Below are 16,929 nucleotides of genomic sequence, written 5' to 3'. Positions count from 1 at the left end.
ACGTCACTTGAAAGATTAGAACATTGAAAGGATCAGTCACGCAATACGGTTAATTCCCATCGTCAATCGGATAATTATTCATCCCTACGCAAGAAGTAGGTCGTTATTATAAACAAGGAAAAAATATTATTAACCAAGCATGCCTGCCAACGACGCAGAACACACTATTATTGATGCAGCCAGCCTTCAAATCATGCAAGCGGCATTGATCAAGAAGTGATTAGCGTGCTCGGCGACGCAAATAGGAAGCCCTGCATCCACGAAAGCACGTTACAAACCATTTTAATAGCAAGAAAGAGATACAGCACCTCAATCTTGCCATAACGCTTGAATAATGTAAATCAGGATGCTTGTTGATAATTAAGCCAACCAAATTCTTCAGGGCACGTGAACACTCCTGGCTGCACATACTATTGGTAGCAAAAACCAAGGGCGTGAATGCACCTCTCTCCACATGTACATGTATTACCCTCTGCAGGTATGCTCTCTTCTTCTGTTGCTCATTCCTGGTTAGCTGAGCAAGAACCTCCGCTCTAGGCCTCGACCAAATATGCTAAAAATAAGAGCATAGTATGCTCGTCGCATATTAGGGAAAACGTCCATAATATGCCAAAGGCTTAGCAAGATATGCAAAAAGATATGCCAAAATATGCTCGACATAAGCAGAAAGTGTAGATCATTTCAGTAAAATTGCAACCTTGGAATATTCACTGGCTTCACGGCTATCATGCTTATGGTGCAAATCAAAACACATGCGGAATAGTATGGCTGGGGTGTGTCCGCAGCGCTGCAACCGTAGCGATAGTGTTCATCCATGGGGAAATGTAGCAAACGCCTCAACCATTCCAAATTCATCAATAAAAGGCATTTCTGAACGCATTTTGTCCATAATATGAATGTTTTGTCCTCGTTTTCTTCAGAATATTTGAATTATATGCTGGCTTCATTCCAATATTCCCTTTGTCGCTCCATATGCCATAATGAACTGTCTCACAAAAATATTCGGAAATATGCGCAAGCATATTTGGTCGAGGCCTACTCCGCTCTCAACAGCAAGGACGCTGAAGGATGAGTCACCCTAACATCAAAGAATGCGTCTTGCTGCCGAGACCAGCTTGGAACACCCAGATGGATAAGTGCGTTGCCCGCCTCACCAAGAAAGTCGGTGTGCTGTGGCGGATGCGCCGCTGCCTCAGCATGCAAAGCCGCATCCAGTACTTCAAGTCGGTGATCATGCCTGATTTCTCATATGGCTCCAATGCCTTCTCAGCATCACTGGCGGGTAAGCACCTGGACCGTCTCCAAGTTCTGCAGAATCGTGCGGCTCGAGCTGTGTACGGATGCTCGCCGCGCACCTCTGCCAGAAACCTGCTAGTCCACCTCGGCGCCTACCGTGTCCGGGAGATCTTCATCCAGAAGCTCATCTTCCTGGTTTGGCGCTGCCGCTACTCCCGTGCTAGCCCCACACTGCAAGTGCTGTTGCTACCAACCAGTGGCGCTCCTACTCGGCTGCAATTATCTATGGGTCTAAGACCACCGCCAACCCGCACTGAGCTGGGTAAGGGTTGTCTCGCGTTCCAAGGAGCTAGGCTCTGGAATGCGTTGCCCAGCGAGGTGCGGGCCATACCGCACCCGGCCCAATTTCGCACTGCTGCTGTTCCACACAGCATGAACCCTTGAGGTCAGACGGATCACTATCGCCATATTTTCATTATATGCCTGCCTGTTGGCCTGCCTGCCCGTCTCTCTCCCTGTTCTCTGATAACTTGCTTGTTAATTCGTGCGGTTGTTTTCAGACGTAAAGCCCTGCTGTAGAGGTCTCAGCCCTCATTTGTTAGTCTCTCTCTCTCTGTCTCTCTCTCTCGCTCTCGGATCTCTCTCTCTCTCTCTCTCTCTCTCTCTCTCTCTCTCTCTCTCTCTCTCTCTCTCTCTCTCTCTCTCTCTCTCTCTCTCTCTCTCTCTCTCTCTCTCTCTCTCTCTCTCTCTCTCTCTCTCTCTCTCTCTCTCTCTCTCTCTCTCTCTCTCTCTCTCTCTCTCTCTCTCTCTCTCTCTCTCTTCTCTCTCTCTCTCTCTCTCTCTCTCTCTCTCTCTCTCTCTCTCTCTCTCTCTCTCTCTCTCTCTCTCTCTCTCTCTCTCTCTCTCTCTCTCTCTCTCTCTCTCTCTCTCTCTCTCTCTGTTTTTGGTGGACAAAAATATCTCTGGCGTTGATTGCTTTCTTGCTTCGACTTCTGCCGCGCCTTTGTTCTCGTACTCCCCTTTATGTACAAGTGTTGTGCAGACCCTCCCTTAATATAGTCTGTCTCATTTTGTCCTGAGATGTTTTGATGCATAGTGATTATGACGCTCATCATTCGCTCCCTTGTCACTGGACAGTTCTGTCCGTTTGGTTTTAGCGAATTCAAATAAAGAAAACAACAACAACAACCAGACTGCCCCTTGCACAGATATCCAGACGAGCCTCCGGACGCCGGTTAGTCGTGGCACCAGGGAGCGCTTTACGCTCGAGTGGGAGCAGCGGAGGCTCAATCCGCACATCGGGGATGGCTGCATCCATGGCCTCGGCAATCAGGTCACGCAGAGCATTGTGCCGTAGAGTGGGGTACCCCCCAGTAGGGCACGTTGCCGCATGATCGACGCTGAAGTCCGCACCACACACGCACGAGCTTGGAATGTCCCGCAAGGGCCAGCCATATCGTAATGACAACGCGTCAACAAACTCCACCTTGTTATTTAGGAGGCTCCGAACAGTTGCGCAGCGCAGTGTAAAAAGGGCACCTCCGAAATCTGTTTTTTTGCCGCGAGATTCGAAAAATGTTGTGTTCCATGCGGAAACAAGCTGTTATTCAGAAAGAAGTTTTTTGATTTCTCCGTGCTCGCAGTTGTTCGAGGATGTACATGTAGTTCTACTCGTTGCAGTGTTTCTGTAGCCGTGGCTGTTTCTACGCTGGAAAGAATCACTGGCCATGGCTAATGCAAAACAAAGGCAGTTCCTACGCTGCTTGATTTTTTTGTGAAAACTTTGTTGAAGCGGTACGATGTGGCCACGAAGAACAAATAATTATATTACTGACGAAGAAGGGTGAGAAAAGCAGGCTGAAGTCAATGAAGACATCGATGTCGAACGTAGTGATACTACTAGTACTGGTCCTGGAATTTAGCATGGACTACCTGTGGAGCTTGAAGTGGCTGCCTACTCGCTAGTAAGTGGACCCACTTGCAGCTCCAGTCGCACGGTACTTTCTGTGGATCCTAGAGTATCCTGAGCTCAGTGGACGACGCATCTCAGAGCTGCTGAACTTGGGCTACTGTCCCTGTAGGAATGATGTTCGTGTCAACCACTGTACTGCACTGATGGTGTAAGGAAAACGCTGGCCAGAAGCTTGTGTTCTGAACCAGGGACGAACTTCTAAATCCTGCTTTTGTAAAAATAGGGATGCCACAACTAAGATGTGCACACTCAGGTGTGTATTGGGTAAATGCCTGTGGTTGATTATTTTGAATCCTTTCCTATGCGCAAGTACATGCGTTTGTGTGTGTGTGTGTGTACGCGCGCGCGCGCGTGTGTGTGTACGCGCGCGCGCGCGTGTGTGTGTGTACGTGCACGCGCGAGTGTGTGTGTGTGTACGCGCGCGCATGTGCGCGCGCGCGTGTGTGTGTGTGCAAGCTGTTGAAAGGTGTACTAGTAATCCGAGCACAAGTTGCTATGTGTAACGTAGTTTGTTCGCTATCCTCGCTTCAGCGTTGGGCAGGTGTATGAGTGTGTGTGTACGCACGTGTGTGTCTGTACGCACGTGTGTGTGTGGGCGCGTGCTCGTGCCCGCATGTGTGGGTTCGCACGCAATGTTGATCTGGGTTATGCACATGTCCCCACGAGTGCACTGTGTGCATGTGCATGCAAATGTCTGTGTACATGTACATGTATGTGTGCATGCACGTGCATGTGTGCGCGCGTGTGCAAAGCTAGGTGTGGAAGGGGGGGGGGGGGGGGGGAGGGGCTCACGGTGCTGGTTCTGTATGCCTCTCCTCTCTGGTGTCCGCAAGGACAGTGTGGTAATGGCTTTACAGTACAGGAGTTGCATGTGAATGCGCATTTGTGAACCGTATTTGAGACACAAAAAGAATTGCCGAGAGAGCATGACAGTACACTACAGTACATGTATATCGTATGTGTGCACGCCAGCGTGTGTAGATGCATAATATTGCCCTTCATGCGATGTTTTTCTGGAGTCTGCTGCTATCAACGCAAGTGACAACCAGCAAATGCATGCCCAGTGCAGTGGCTGGTTTTCATGCTTTTATTTACACTAAGTCCTACTATGGACTAGTACTAGTACTGTAGTAGTGTTGGCACGCTAGTAACTCACACAGCTGCAGCGTGAATCACTTTCAATTTTATTGGTCACGCGTGTTACACCGCACCCGTACCCCGCACTTGCAACTCTGTACCGTGCTTGCAGATCCATGACACGGATAGCAATTAGTCTCACTGCGTTCAATGTACATGTAACTATTGACCTTAGAAATACTGCTGCACTTTCAACCGCCTCTTTTACGCCCATTGCCCACACTGCTATTCAGCTCCTTCTTCTGCATAGAATCAAATGGCATTCCTTGTGCAATGACTGTGGCCCACACATCTTACTTTGACCTTTCTGTTTCTGCTCTACGTATCCCCTGGTCATAGCTTGGCTTGGCTTACTTACACTAACAGTTCTTCACCCTATAAAAGCTGCTGTTCACAATTCTCTTCATGTCAGTTTGGAGTTAGAGTCAGAGTTAATGTTTACAATGTAGTCTTCCGTTTAGTTCAGTAATAAGTTTAAAGCAGTGTGTTCACTGAGACCCGTCTGCATTTGCCTCAGAAAGAAAGACTGCGGCCCGCTACACAATGATACGTGCACGAGAGTGCGTGCGTGTGGGTGGGTGTTTATGTGCGTGTGCACGCACGCGTGTGAGTGTTTAGTGTGCCTTATTTTGAATGCCTGCTTTCACATTATTCATGTGCCAGTTTCATGGTCGAGGTTGTTATGAAACCTCGCTGCCCTACATGTACATGACTGATGATTGTACATGTACACTACTCGTATATCAATGTGCTAGGACTGAAGGCTGCATGACATACATGTAATGATACATGTACCTTTCCAAGCACAGACTGTCTGGTATGTCCAAAGGAGGTTGCAGCATGAAAATAACTTCTTCTAAAATAATATAACCATGCTACCATGTCATTGGTAGTGATATTTAGTCAAGAAGTCAAGAATGGTCAGATTTTCTAAAAATGCTATTTTCAGAATTGGCCTAAAAATACATATTTTGATACCTATATTGTTTGATAGGGGCCTAAAGTGCCTGGTGACACCATCAAAACTGTCCATTATCGGTTTCCTTGGGGCTCAAGGATCACAGAAAGCCATAAAAATCAATATGTCCATGGACAAAATGTTGCAGGCTGAACCATTTCACAATTCAGCACCCGATGGAAATTTCGGTACCCGTAATTTCGAAAAAGTGGCTCGCCAAGGGCAAAACCACGACAGTCTATTTTGTGTAGCCAAGATACCTCCAAATGTGGTTCTTAAACATAATAATTATTATGATGAAGAAAATGCTTAGTATCCTCCCTCCAGGAGGCTTCTTTGGGTCAAAAACCAAAAGAATTACCATTTTTTTGCCGAAAATCAAGAAATTGTACACTCACTAAATACACCAGAATACCTCTTATATGCCTGGTGACCCTACCTAAAAACTATACCAAATTGAAGAAGAGAAATCACTCCACCATTCTATGCATAAAAAACAGGGTGTCCATGGACCTTTTATTTTTACTTCTTTAGGTGGGAGCCTCCTTAAGAATGAAGCCACTCTCTGCCAGGGGCTCAGCAGTCAGCCAGCTTGAAACCCCAGGGTCAGCAGCACATTCCATCAGCAACCTCTGCTGATTGCACAGCCCCAGGGACATGTCCGCCTGCAACTGACGATAATTATGCCGACGCACGCAACTTCTGCTCACCCCTGCGGAGAGCCCCTGCCTGAGCAATAACGACGGCCGGTGGAGCAGCATCAGATTTGCACTCTATCATGTCCACAATGGGCCGCGTCACCCTCAGACTCACTCTTCGCTGTTCACTGGCGTCCTGGGCAATACTCGGGAGGGCGAGGCCAGCGAACCTGACAGGCAGTGCCAACAGTTTGCGTTCAGTATCCGACAGGCTGGGACGACCAGTGAGGGCCGGAATCAGGTCTCTTCCAATGACCAGATGACACTATCCAGTTCATCGAAACACGCAGATTCTGGGTCTTTGTGAGATCGCAGATGATAGTGCCAGTGATGTGCCAGCTAGCTGCATGCAGTCTGATATTACCGGTACTTGAAGTGCTTGCTGCACGTGCCTGGAACGGTGTGCGAGGGGAATCCCGCACCAGGTGCTTCCCCGGACACAACTGCTAAACGAGGGGAAATCCCTCTTCCCGTATGTCACATGACTGTCGCCTTGGAGTCGACCAATGACAGATCAAATTACGCGGGCTGGAAAGCGCGATCCTGCCTGATGAACGGTGATGGAACTAGTTCCACTGCCCGTCGTCACTTGACGACGGAATCCACTCATGAGTCTACCATTTCAATGACAAGCTTCTGTGGTCTGAAAGTACATGCAAAAAGTCATGTACTGTAGTCCGTGTACGGTACGGTTGTCGAAGTCACTCTCACTCAGCTCACACAGAGTCACAGCTAGTACAGCCTCATTCAGGACTCGAGTCGAGTCACAGAATGGTTCATGTATGTAATAAGTTCAAACGTCAAAGATTGTGAGTGATCTCCTTGGCTTGGGTGCATACCGGAAACACGTTCCAGTCACTCATAGTCATACTCGGTCAGTAGAATCTACCGCTGCTCATCCAGCCCTTGCCGCTATCGCGGCGCGGGCTGGATTCCGCGGTACTGCCCTCATACTCGTGCAGGAACCTGTACATCCGACATCGGGACATCGCATCTCGGCGGCTAGCCGCCGTAGTACCCAGCTGGTCCGCGAGCTAGCCGTACTGTGACCTTGGCGACTGTACTGCACTTCTGCAGGGCGTTATCTACGGTGTCGAAGCGTGCACCACGCAATCATCTGATCATGTGCATGGCATTAGTGGCCTTCCTGTAAGTAACCTGGCTGCTATGCATGCGTGCTCTGTGTCAATATAACACCTCGCACATGCTTGCAGCGTCGGTTTCTACCCGATCAGACCTTGTGAACGGATGAAGATCGTGTGCTAGTATCGGCAGCGCTTGCTGGGCATTGCCAAAAACCTAGATTCTGATTTCGTGCAGAAGCCTCTGATTCGTAGTGTGGTAGATCGACCACTACCACTGAGTCTGTGCCAGCTGCAAAGTAACCGTTGCTTACCTGCTCAAGACGCAGCGGTAGAGTGCAGGTGAGGTATTCTAGCCATGCATGTATCATTGTACTTGATGCAGTAATACTAATGTGAATTCAGAAAGACACTCTCCGACGCCGAACTAATACTTCCCCCTCTTACAATGATGTGCTACAGACAGTACAGACTCCTACAGTAACATGCCAGGACGATTCGATGATTTTTAGTATTTTTTACTGTCTCTTTTTGTCTTCCAGCTTGCTCTCGAGTCTCATGCTCATATATCATAGCTCACTCAGTCCAGGTCTTTCACTTTCAGCGCTATCGTAGATCGCGGAGCGTCACACTCTGGTGGTGTTTGCGACGGACTCGTGCTGCTGCATACTGTGGCCAGCGTAACCAGTGTAGGCTGTAGTACATAGTGCCGTGATCGTGAGCTCATAATCAGCCGCTTCGTTCCTCCCTGAGACTTGTCAAGGTTTTCATCGATCGAAGCAGGGCGCACGTCGGCAGATACCCGCTCGGCGCTGGTCTGACCTACCCGCACCGGTCGCTTTGTCGTGCCACGAGCACAACGGAGCAGCGAAGAGAATGGCGGGGCGGCCATTCCTCGACCCGCGCCCACCCGAGAGGGGCACAAATTCTGTAAGTACTGAGATCTGGATAATAAATTATTATTAATTTAAAAATAATTTTATATTCATACAGAGGTAGTTCTAGGTGGGAACTGAAATCCGATTACTAGTAACGTGTTCGAGTGCAGTACCGATGCAACATCCAGCTGGGGTCAGACTACCCCATGCTGCAGCCAGTGCAGGATAGCGGGGTGCTTGGCTGTGCTACAGGGAACCCAAAGTCCATGCAGACGTTCTCACTGCTGCAAGGTTGGCCGGCCACGAGTTGTCAGGTAACTCCAGCCGAGTCTCGCACAAACCGTGATTTTTTTAAAGGTGACCAGACGCTTGGCTGTGCTTCATGAAGCCCAGGGTCCATGCAGGGACTCTCACTGCTGCGAGGGTGACAGGGCGATTGGCTCTGCTTCATGAAGACCAGAGTCAATGCAGGGGCTTTAACGGCTGCGAGGGAGACAGGGTGCTTGGCTGTGCTTCATGAAGCCCATAGTCCATGCAGGGGTTTTCACGGCTGCGAGCTCAGCAACCGGTGTACTGTAGATCTACTATGTACACTGCTAATCCACACGTGCCAGCAGACTTGTAGCCCGCTTGACATTCAAGACGGACGGCTGGAAACGTCTGTGCATACGTAGAGTACCGGCCGGTGTAGATTTCCATCGCTCCAACCGTAGAGTATAGAATGTGCACCTGCTGCATATTGCCATTTGAACACTCGATTGTACTGTTGTTTCTCCAGATAATAAGCCGCACTGGAGTATAAGCCACAACCGGGATTTTTTGGCACGAAATACAGACATTTACTCCATTTATCACTGTTAATTTTACCATCATAGTTTAATGGTGGTGTTTAAACTAGGGCTGAGTCGGGTAGCATTTTCTTCGGGTATCGGGTTCAGGTCGGTTTCCACGGGCAGCACGGGTACCCGATAGGGTAATGTTGCCATGGTAACACCTCAGTGCACCTCTTTCCTTACACACTTGGTAGACATGCGGAGTGTTACATGAATTTGTACACATGCACTCACAGTACATGATGTCATCTGCGACTTCGGGTTTTCTGGTACTATTCTGTACCCGTCTACCCTAGGTCCTCACGGATAGCACGGGATACCCGACTATCCGTGCACACCGCTAGTTTAAAGTGCTTTTTATACTCCGGATAATACGTAGACAATCATAGAGTTCTGGCAGGACTTTATGGCTGAATCAAGGCCGAGTGCATACGGCCAAGGGCGCAGGCCAAGGCGCGTAGCGCCGAGGCCTGCGCCCGCGGCCGTGCGCACGAGGCCTTGATGAAGGCGGAAAGTCCTGCCAGAACTCTATGATCGTGTTTCAGGTTTCCACTTACATCCTTTGAGCCGCGTAGACTAGTATAAGCGCGATACCACATGGCCGGGTGGAGGTTGGGGACGTGGTGGCTAGACCTGTTGCCTTTTTTCTTTGCTCAATGCTCAAGAACAAGTAGGTTGGTCGGGGACGTGGTGGCTACACTATCACTCCTTTGCTGACACGCGATGATCTTATCAATTTTCGCTTACATCAGTATATGAAGGCCTCGTGCGTAGATCTACTGTGCTACGCGCCTTGGCCAGCGCCCGGGCCTTGGGCCTGCCTGGCCGTAGATCTACGCTCATCGGAGTCATGGTCATGTTTTCACTGGCATTCTTTGAAACTGTATATAAGCGCGATACCACCTAGGGGTGGAGGTCGGGGACGTGGTGGCTGGATCTATCGCTTTTTAGAAGAAGTAGTTGCAGAATTGCCAAAGCTCATGCGTACGGCCGCGGGCGCAGGCCTCGGCGCTACGCGCCTTGGCCTGCGCCCTTAGCCTTGATTCATGGTCAGGTTTCACTTGCGAACTGTATATAAGCGCGACACCACCTAGGGGTGGAGGTCGGGGACGTGGTGGACGGATCTCTTGCCATTTTTACAATTATTTACTCCTCAGGTTAAGTCGTCCTTTGATGCTCGTACTCGTAGACTGTATATAAGCGCGATACCACCCAGGGGTGGAGGTCGGGGACGTGGTGGACAGAACTCTTGCCATTTTTCCCTTGGCCTTGAAGAAGAAGAATGTTTTGAATTGTTTTCAGGTTGTAGCTGTTTAGTTTTGTCACTCCTTTACTGACACGCGTACAAACCTGTTGTCAACATCGCTCAACATCGCCATTAGCTTGTAGAATACTGGATTGCTTACTACATGTAGCCACCTTTGCTACCTTACATCATAGTACTTGTATGTTTATTACATCAATGAACAGAACTGAGCATGAGGTCATGTCTACAGGCATGCCCAATCTACATGATTGTAGACCTGGTTTCAACCATGTACTTACTCTACTCTCCTCCAAAGCCAAGGACGGCAAGGTCCTGAGATGAACTGAGATGGCAACGGAAAACTGACGCAGACCCCTGCACTGTATAGCTAGGCTGACAGCGTGCGGGCCTTTATCGGCTCATCAAGGCCACCGCGGGAACGTCGCTCATTGGCTACAACCATGGAAACGGCGCTGTAAAAACCTGAAGGTACTATAAAACATTTAATTTAAGGTGCATTAAAAATTCGGTGCCAGGGACCTGCCAGGTTTCAGGTGTAATTTAGAATTAGGTGACCAGCGTTCCCTTCACATGCAGTGCATACTCTAGTGCCTTTTAGGTGTAATTTAAATTTATGTGCCTGGTGTCTCCACTGAAATCACCGAAATTACGGAGGATTAGCAAGACGAAATTCGCGTTCGCAAACATTTTTCAGTTCGCGAACTGGATTGCGAACTTTCGCATTTTTCGTTTGGAAAAGTAGTCGGAACACGAATCGCGGATTCGTGTCAGGACAGTCATAAATTTACCACGCTGTACTGTCTGTACACAATGTACGTCGTGTCAACGACATGATGCATGTGCGAATTCTAGGCTATACCAGTACTGTCAGTCTATAGTGGTGTGCACACTGCAGTCTGTTGTCTGTAGTGTAGGATAGTCTATAGTGGTGTGCACACTGCAGTCTGTTGTCTGTAGTGTAGGATCAGACTACATACTACAAGTAGTAAGTTTTCATCGGTGACCTGTGCAGTGCAGGCTACTGACTCTCTATCACTATCCTGGACCATGTGTGTGTAGTAACCAGAGCGTCTAGATTCTTGAGCCTGCCTCGTAATTATAGAAGCCTGGTTTGAATACAAGCCTGATTTTCAAGATACACTGTCGGCACATAAGCCTGGTTTTAGCGCTGACACCGTGACATAGAAATACCTGGTTTGAATAGAAGCCCCATGTGAATATAAGCCTAGCCATGACATCAGCTTCTACAGGATCGAATAAGCCCAGTTTAACTTTTAGTGCGCCACATCACCTGTTGTCCAACATTACGGTCTGCCTGGATATTGTGAACACACCATCACCTGTCAGCTCAGCTCAGGTGCATCATGACGTGCACGGTCATTGTCTTCACAATCTTTGGCCACTGCATGTGCATGCCTGATCTTTTGGTGTGTGTGTGTGTGTACATGGTGTGTGTGTGTGTGTGTGTGTGTGTATGTGTGTGTGTGTGTGTGTGTGTGTGTGTGTGTGTGTGTGTGTACATGGTGTGTGTGTGTGTACATGGTGTGCGTGTGTGTGTGTACATGATGTGTGTGTGTGTACAGTGTGTGTATGTGTGTGTACATGGTGTGTGTTTCTGTGTGTTTGTGTGTGCACATGGTGTATGCTTGAGAGTAGCTATAGCACTCCAGCCACTGACTCTTGAGCTGAGCTCTGAGCCCGTTCTTTTCTACTCACTTTGAAGTTCATTAGAGGTGACAGCTGGTCATCATCATACCGCCCCAGGGCACACTGTTTGGCTAGCCTTCAACAGTTGTCCTTGACAGTATGCTCAGAAAACTTCAGCTGGCGCCTCTCCTGCTGGGGCACCCTGGCCGAAAATAAGAACTCATGCAACCTCCACTGAGCCCCCTCACTGTGACCACACGCTGTTGAAAGAGAATTGCACTCAAAGGGACATCCCCCAGCGCACGATTGCTGGGGACTGTCCCTTCGGCCTTCACCAAGCTACATGTGGATAATCATTGAACTAGTCACTGAACTAGTAATACCCACTTAGTTATAGTACATGTACATGTACAATCAGTCATGTATTATAAACTGAACGTAGTAAGACTTAGTAACACTTGAAGTAACGTGTTGAACATTGCCATTGGGAGAAATCTCTGTACCTGAGGCTGACTTTGATCACTTACTAACGCTGCCTTCATAATACCCCCGTGCCACCAGCATAGTACTATGTTGATCACTTACACTGCCCTAGCGCTGAAACACTAGCATTGCGTACCTGCCATGGGATAACACCTATAGTGAATAAGACCACACAACCCGGAGTATCCCCAGTCTCCTCCTGATGATTACGTTTCAGCATGAAACTCGTGAGTAGAGACATTTACCAGTAAATCACTTTTTGTTCCACCGGATTTTCGTTTGTACTGATTTTGTGTAGTCATTCCCCTGTGCACTGACCGTGCATGCTGTAGCTAGGCATAATCATAATCGCCATAGGCCTGATCTACATCACATGTGCGACTTTAAATTTTTAATTCAACGACAACTACTAATACACTCATTGCCGAAGTTGTGTTGCCATGGTGCAAAAATGGCGTTGGATGGCTACGCCTGAGCGCTCGCGCTGTCATCGCAGCCCACGACACGTCTTCCTGCTGTGCTTTCTTGACAAATTATTTTGTTTCGTTTTGTCCTTGTTGCTGGAGGGGTTGATTCTTTGAAATACTTTAGAGCGATTTGGAGTTGGTCAGCCGAGAGTAGTCGTGAGAAATGGAGAAAGAATGTGAGAGAACCTGGACTGCGGATCAAGTCGCTCTGTTCCAGCGGAGGCGAGCAGGGGGTTACGATCTCAGTGCCCAGGCACGTCGCTCCTGATTATTTCAAGGGGCTCGATGTGCAAGTGGCACTCGAAACCAGCGCTGCGCAGAGTGCCCATGTTCCTGCCAGTGTCGCTGCTTCAGCCGGGCTGGCGCTGGCGTCTCCAGTGCAAGCAGTATACCTAGTAGCTGAAACCACTCCTGAACCTGCTGTAAAACCCGCCGCTCAGGGCCAGTGCAAACAGCAGCTGATGCTGCTACCGAAAGGGCCCCATATTCACTTCTGTCCAGCTCTGTCCTGCGCGCTCCCACCTCTTGTGGGGATATCATGCGCTTACGCATGCAAGGGCTGCGCCAACTTTGCAAAGACAGTATTCCCTACCAAGGGCGTGTATCCAGACGTGATCTTTACCTTCTCATCTGTGAACATCTCCACTTGAGTACTGCTGGCGAAGGGGTTCCAGACGAGGAGGCAGACAAGCCTGCATTACCAAAGCCAGTAATGGCAGCGTACAAGAAGCTACCAAGCTTTTCACACATAACATCTGGGTGGTCTCTATCTCGCCTAACTAAAATCCCTTTCTTCATTACTGAGGCTGTCAAGCACTATCTGTTAAATTCCCCGGAAAAAGATTATGACAAGGAGAGCTTGCAGTGCTACATGCAATTTCGTGCGTACCAATTATTTGATGAGCACCACCTTCACCATTTGGAGGGAAATCTGTTTGCAGGTGGAACAAACTTTTGTTTCGTCCGTGCGAAATGCTGGCCATCACAAGATACATCAAAGCAAGCCTACACGTGTATCGTCTGCATCAGCAGGGACGATCCAGTGTGCTAAGGTGGATACTGCCAGTGCATTTCCGGATAAGGAGAGTGCTGTTCACATGTCGCGGCTTTGCTGTTTGCGCAGGATGATTTTTGCAGCCATGGCATGCAGAGTTTGTCTGGACCTTCCGTAACAGACATGTTGTATGCATGCACGCTTGTGCTTCTGACTGTTTTTCTAGATCATGGCTTCTCTTCTGATCTTTCCTCGTCATGTCTGTTGACTTTTGTGAATTGTATCATCTTGTCCAACATAAACACAGTACACTGTGAACGAAAGCAACATTTCATTCCACCTCACCTCTCAACCCCTCACAAACAACCGAAAACTCGTCATCGATTGCACTGATTTTTTAACGACTTTCTGGATCAATAATCATCATTTTTATGTCTTCAAACCAGAAATTGGCAGAGATCAAAATGGTCTGTCATCATAGTAAAACATTGATTTACAAGACATTTCTGAATAATAACTTCGGACTGATGTTAGATTATTACTGGAACAAATCATTTCTGAATGCACAGATTGAGCTAAGTGGAATACTTGGTTGGTTGATAGAACTTGTATTTCCGGTGGAATATATGTAACAATCTTTTTCACATTCACGCAGTATTTATTGGAACAAATTCATATTCTGTGATGATGATGGTCAGCCAGTGTCGGTGAAACGTCTAATGGCCATCGCTGAGGACCAGTGGCATACAAATGTCTAAGGGTAGATAGGCCGCGCCAAGTTTGCATCCTCTTGGCTTTGGGTTCGAGGTATTTGAACAGGGCAGAGAACACTGCGTAGTTAGGCAGCCCGGTGAAGTGCCTGAACTTGTCAGGATTGTTTCTGATGCTGGCTAAATCGATAGAACGACACTTCAGGCTCTCGTACTCTTTTTTAATTTCACTGAAGTCTTTTTTCTAGGCCAGCCATGTGATCATCAACTTCACTCGGGTCACTTACACTGATATATCTGTGATCACATGGCAAACCCTGCACAGGACCAGGGGTCGGTGCTGGGTCAATAGCCGAACAGACACCAGACACCACAGAAACGACCCCGGCATCATCAATATCTTGTGGCTCCTCAGACTCTTGACGTTTTCTCTTCAGAACTCGTCTCGCTGGTTTAGGAGTTGCCGTCCACTGGAACTGGGTTGGCACAGCGGTGGGGTTGAGCCATTTTCTTTCTGGCTCCTACCCAGACAGGAGCTTGCCGACGTAATCATCTTGTTTGAAATGAGAGCTGCATACTCTGGTGTTTGATGTGATCTTGAAATTTGATCCCACGTCCCTCCTAATTTCAAATTGCCATAACTTGCACCTTTCTGCATCACTGGGAAAACGATGAAATGCAAGTGACATAATCTAAAGACCGATTACTGCAGAGCGGAACAGCACAGTAGTAGCCCTTTCCTGAAGTTCTTTTCGGCTTCTTGGCAGGTTGGCTGTCAGTGCCAGATTCCACTGCGGCTGACCCCACGGACACTGAAGGCGAAGAAACAACACCAACACTAGCTGCAGCGACAGTTTGTTCGACTGGAACCGGTTCAGGAATGGTTTTAGCTACTGCTTGCGCTGGAGACGCCAGCGCCAGCCCGGCTAAAGCAGCGACACTGGCAGGAACATCGGTACTCTGCACAGTGCTGGTTTCGAGTGCCACTTGCACATCAAGCCACTCGAAATAATCAGGAGCGACGTGCCTGGGCACTGAGATCGTAACCCTCTGCTCGCCTCTGCTGGAACAGAGCGACTTTATCCGCAGTTCAGGTTCTCTCACGTTCTTTCTCCATTTCTCACGACTACTCTCGGCTGACCAACTCCAAATCGCTCTACAGTATCTCAAAGAATCAAACCCTCCAGCAACAAGGACAAAGCGAAACAAATAATTTTGTCAAGAAAGCACAGGAGGAAGACGTGTCGTGGGCTTCGATGACAGCGCGAGCGCTCAGGCGTAGCCATCCAACGCCATTTTTGCACCATGGCAACGCATCTTCGGCAATGAGTGTATACTATACATCGATCATGTAAATCCAATCAAAATGGTAAAAATTAATGTTGATACTATTATTTAAACACAGTGATTGGCTTGACACACTGTTGACAGATGCGTCGTCGACTCTGCTCCTGTCTAACAGGTTCAGGGAAGATGCCAGCTTTGTTAATAATCATTATTACATTGTACTAGTACAGTGACAGTACACAGTAGTAGTAGTGATCTGGTGATTGGGCCAGTGCTACACCGCTGAGGCAGCCACATGTGGATGCAGTTGATGCATGTGAAGCAGGTCATTGCGCCATGGCAAGTGGCTGCGATGGCTGTGCCTGTGTTCATGTACAGTGTAGACCGTACAATTACCGGTACAATACTACCTCTTTACTACATTTAAATATTATCCTGCAAAGTATTTTGTAGATGCGTGACTTCTACGTCATGTACTACAATTGGTACATGACTTAATAATAGCCGTCTGGCATAGTACAATAACCTTTTTTCTTTCTTATTTTTCTTTTATTCCCGTAGCTATGCAGAAGACATTACTTCAGTAACGTCTGGCGCTAGCCAGGGTCCACACAGCTTTAATTTGGTATTTGTTTGTTTGTGTGTTTGTTTGTTTGTTTGTTTGTGTCACGCCTGGCGCTATCCCGTATCTGTCCCGTATCTGTGACTACAAAGGCTCTACAGAATTGTACATAACAGCTGTCCACAATATTTGCGGGCTCCTGTATCTGTCCCGTACCGTACCAATATTCGTCGTATTATGTATACGACTCCCTGATGTAGAGGGAGATTTGGAAAGAAATAGGGAGACGAGGAGGAAATTAAATTAGAATAGACGCCGAATAGGTGATAGGATGCGTCAGCATAAACAGCGTCAGCATAAACATACATGTACTTTGGAAGAGAGATCGCGTCGTCTCCAAAATAAGCGTGAACGAGGGATTCAGCGCCGGTCACAGGAAACGTCGGAAGAGAGATCCCGTCGACTCCAGAACGCCCGTGATCGGCAGAGTCCGCCGGTCCCAGGCAACGTCAGGACAGACATCCCGTTGAGTCCAGAACGCCCGTGATCGGCAGAGTCTAAGCCGGTCCCAGGAAACGTCAGGACAGACATCCTGTCGAGTCCAGAACGCCCGTGATCGGCAGAGTCAGCGCCGGTCCCAGTGAACGTCAGGACAGACATCCCGTCGACGCGCAGAAAAACTAAATCTGCAGCCTCTTTTGCCGTCGGACACGATACG

General features: G+C 48.4%; 1 protein-coding gene across 1 annotated transcript in view; it reads left to right on the top strand.

Moving 5' to 3' along the window:
* Positions 1-7,243: 7,243 nt before the first annotated feature.
* The window catches only part of LOC135820821 (methylcytosine dioxygenase TET-like), a 33,591-nt gene continuing 23,905 nt past the window's right edge, over positions 7,244-16,929 (top strand). The window contains exons 1-2 of the mRNA XM_065333863.1: positions 7,244-7,425; positions 7,626-8,013. Coding sequence (XP_065189935.1) covers positions 7,960-8,013 — 54 coding nt within the window. The 5' untranslated portion in view covers positions 7,244-7,425; positions 7,626-7,959. The remainder of the gene's footprint in view (positions 7,426-7,625; positions 8,014-16,929) is intronic.

This window comes from Sycon ciliatum, chromosome 7, assembly GCF_964019385.1.
Source record: "Sycon ciliatum chromosome 7, ocSycCili1.1, whole genome shotgun sequence".
NCBI classification, from domain to species: domain Eukaryota; kingdom Metazoa; phylum Porifera; class Calcarea; order Leucosolenida; family Sycettidae; genus Sycon; species Sycon ciliatum.
Note: the sequence above shows the minus strand (reverse complement) of the source record. Positions and strands in the feature narration are given on the sequence as shown.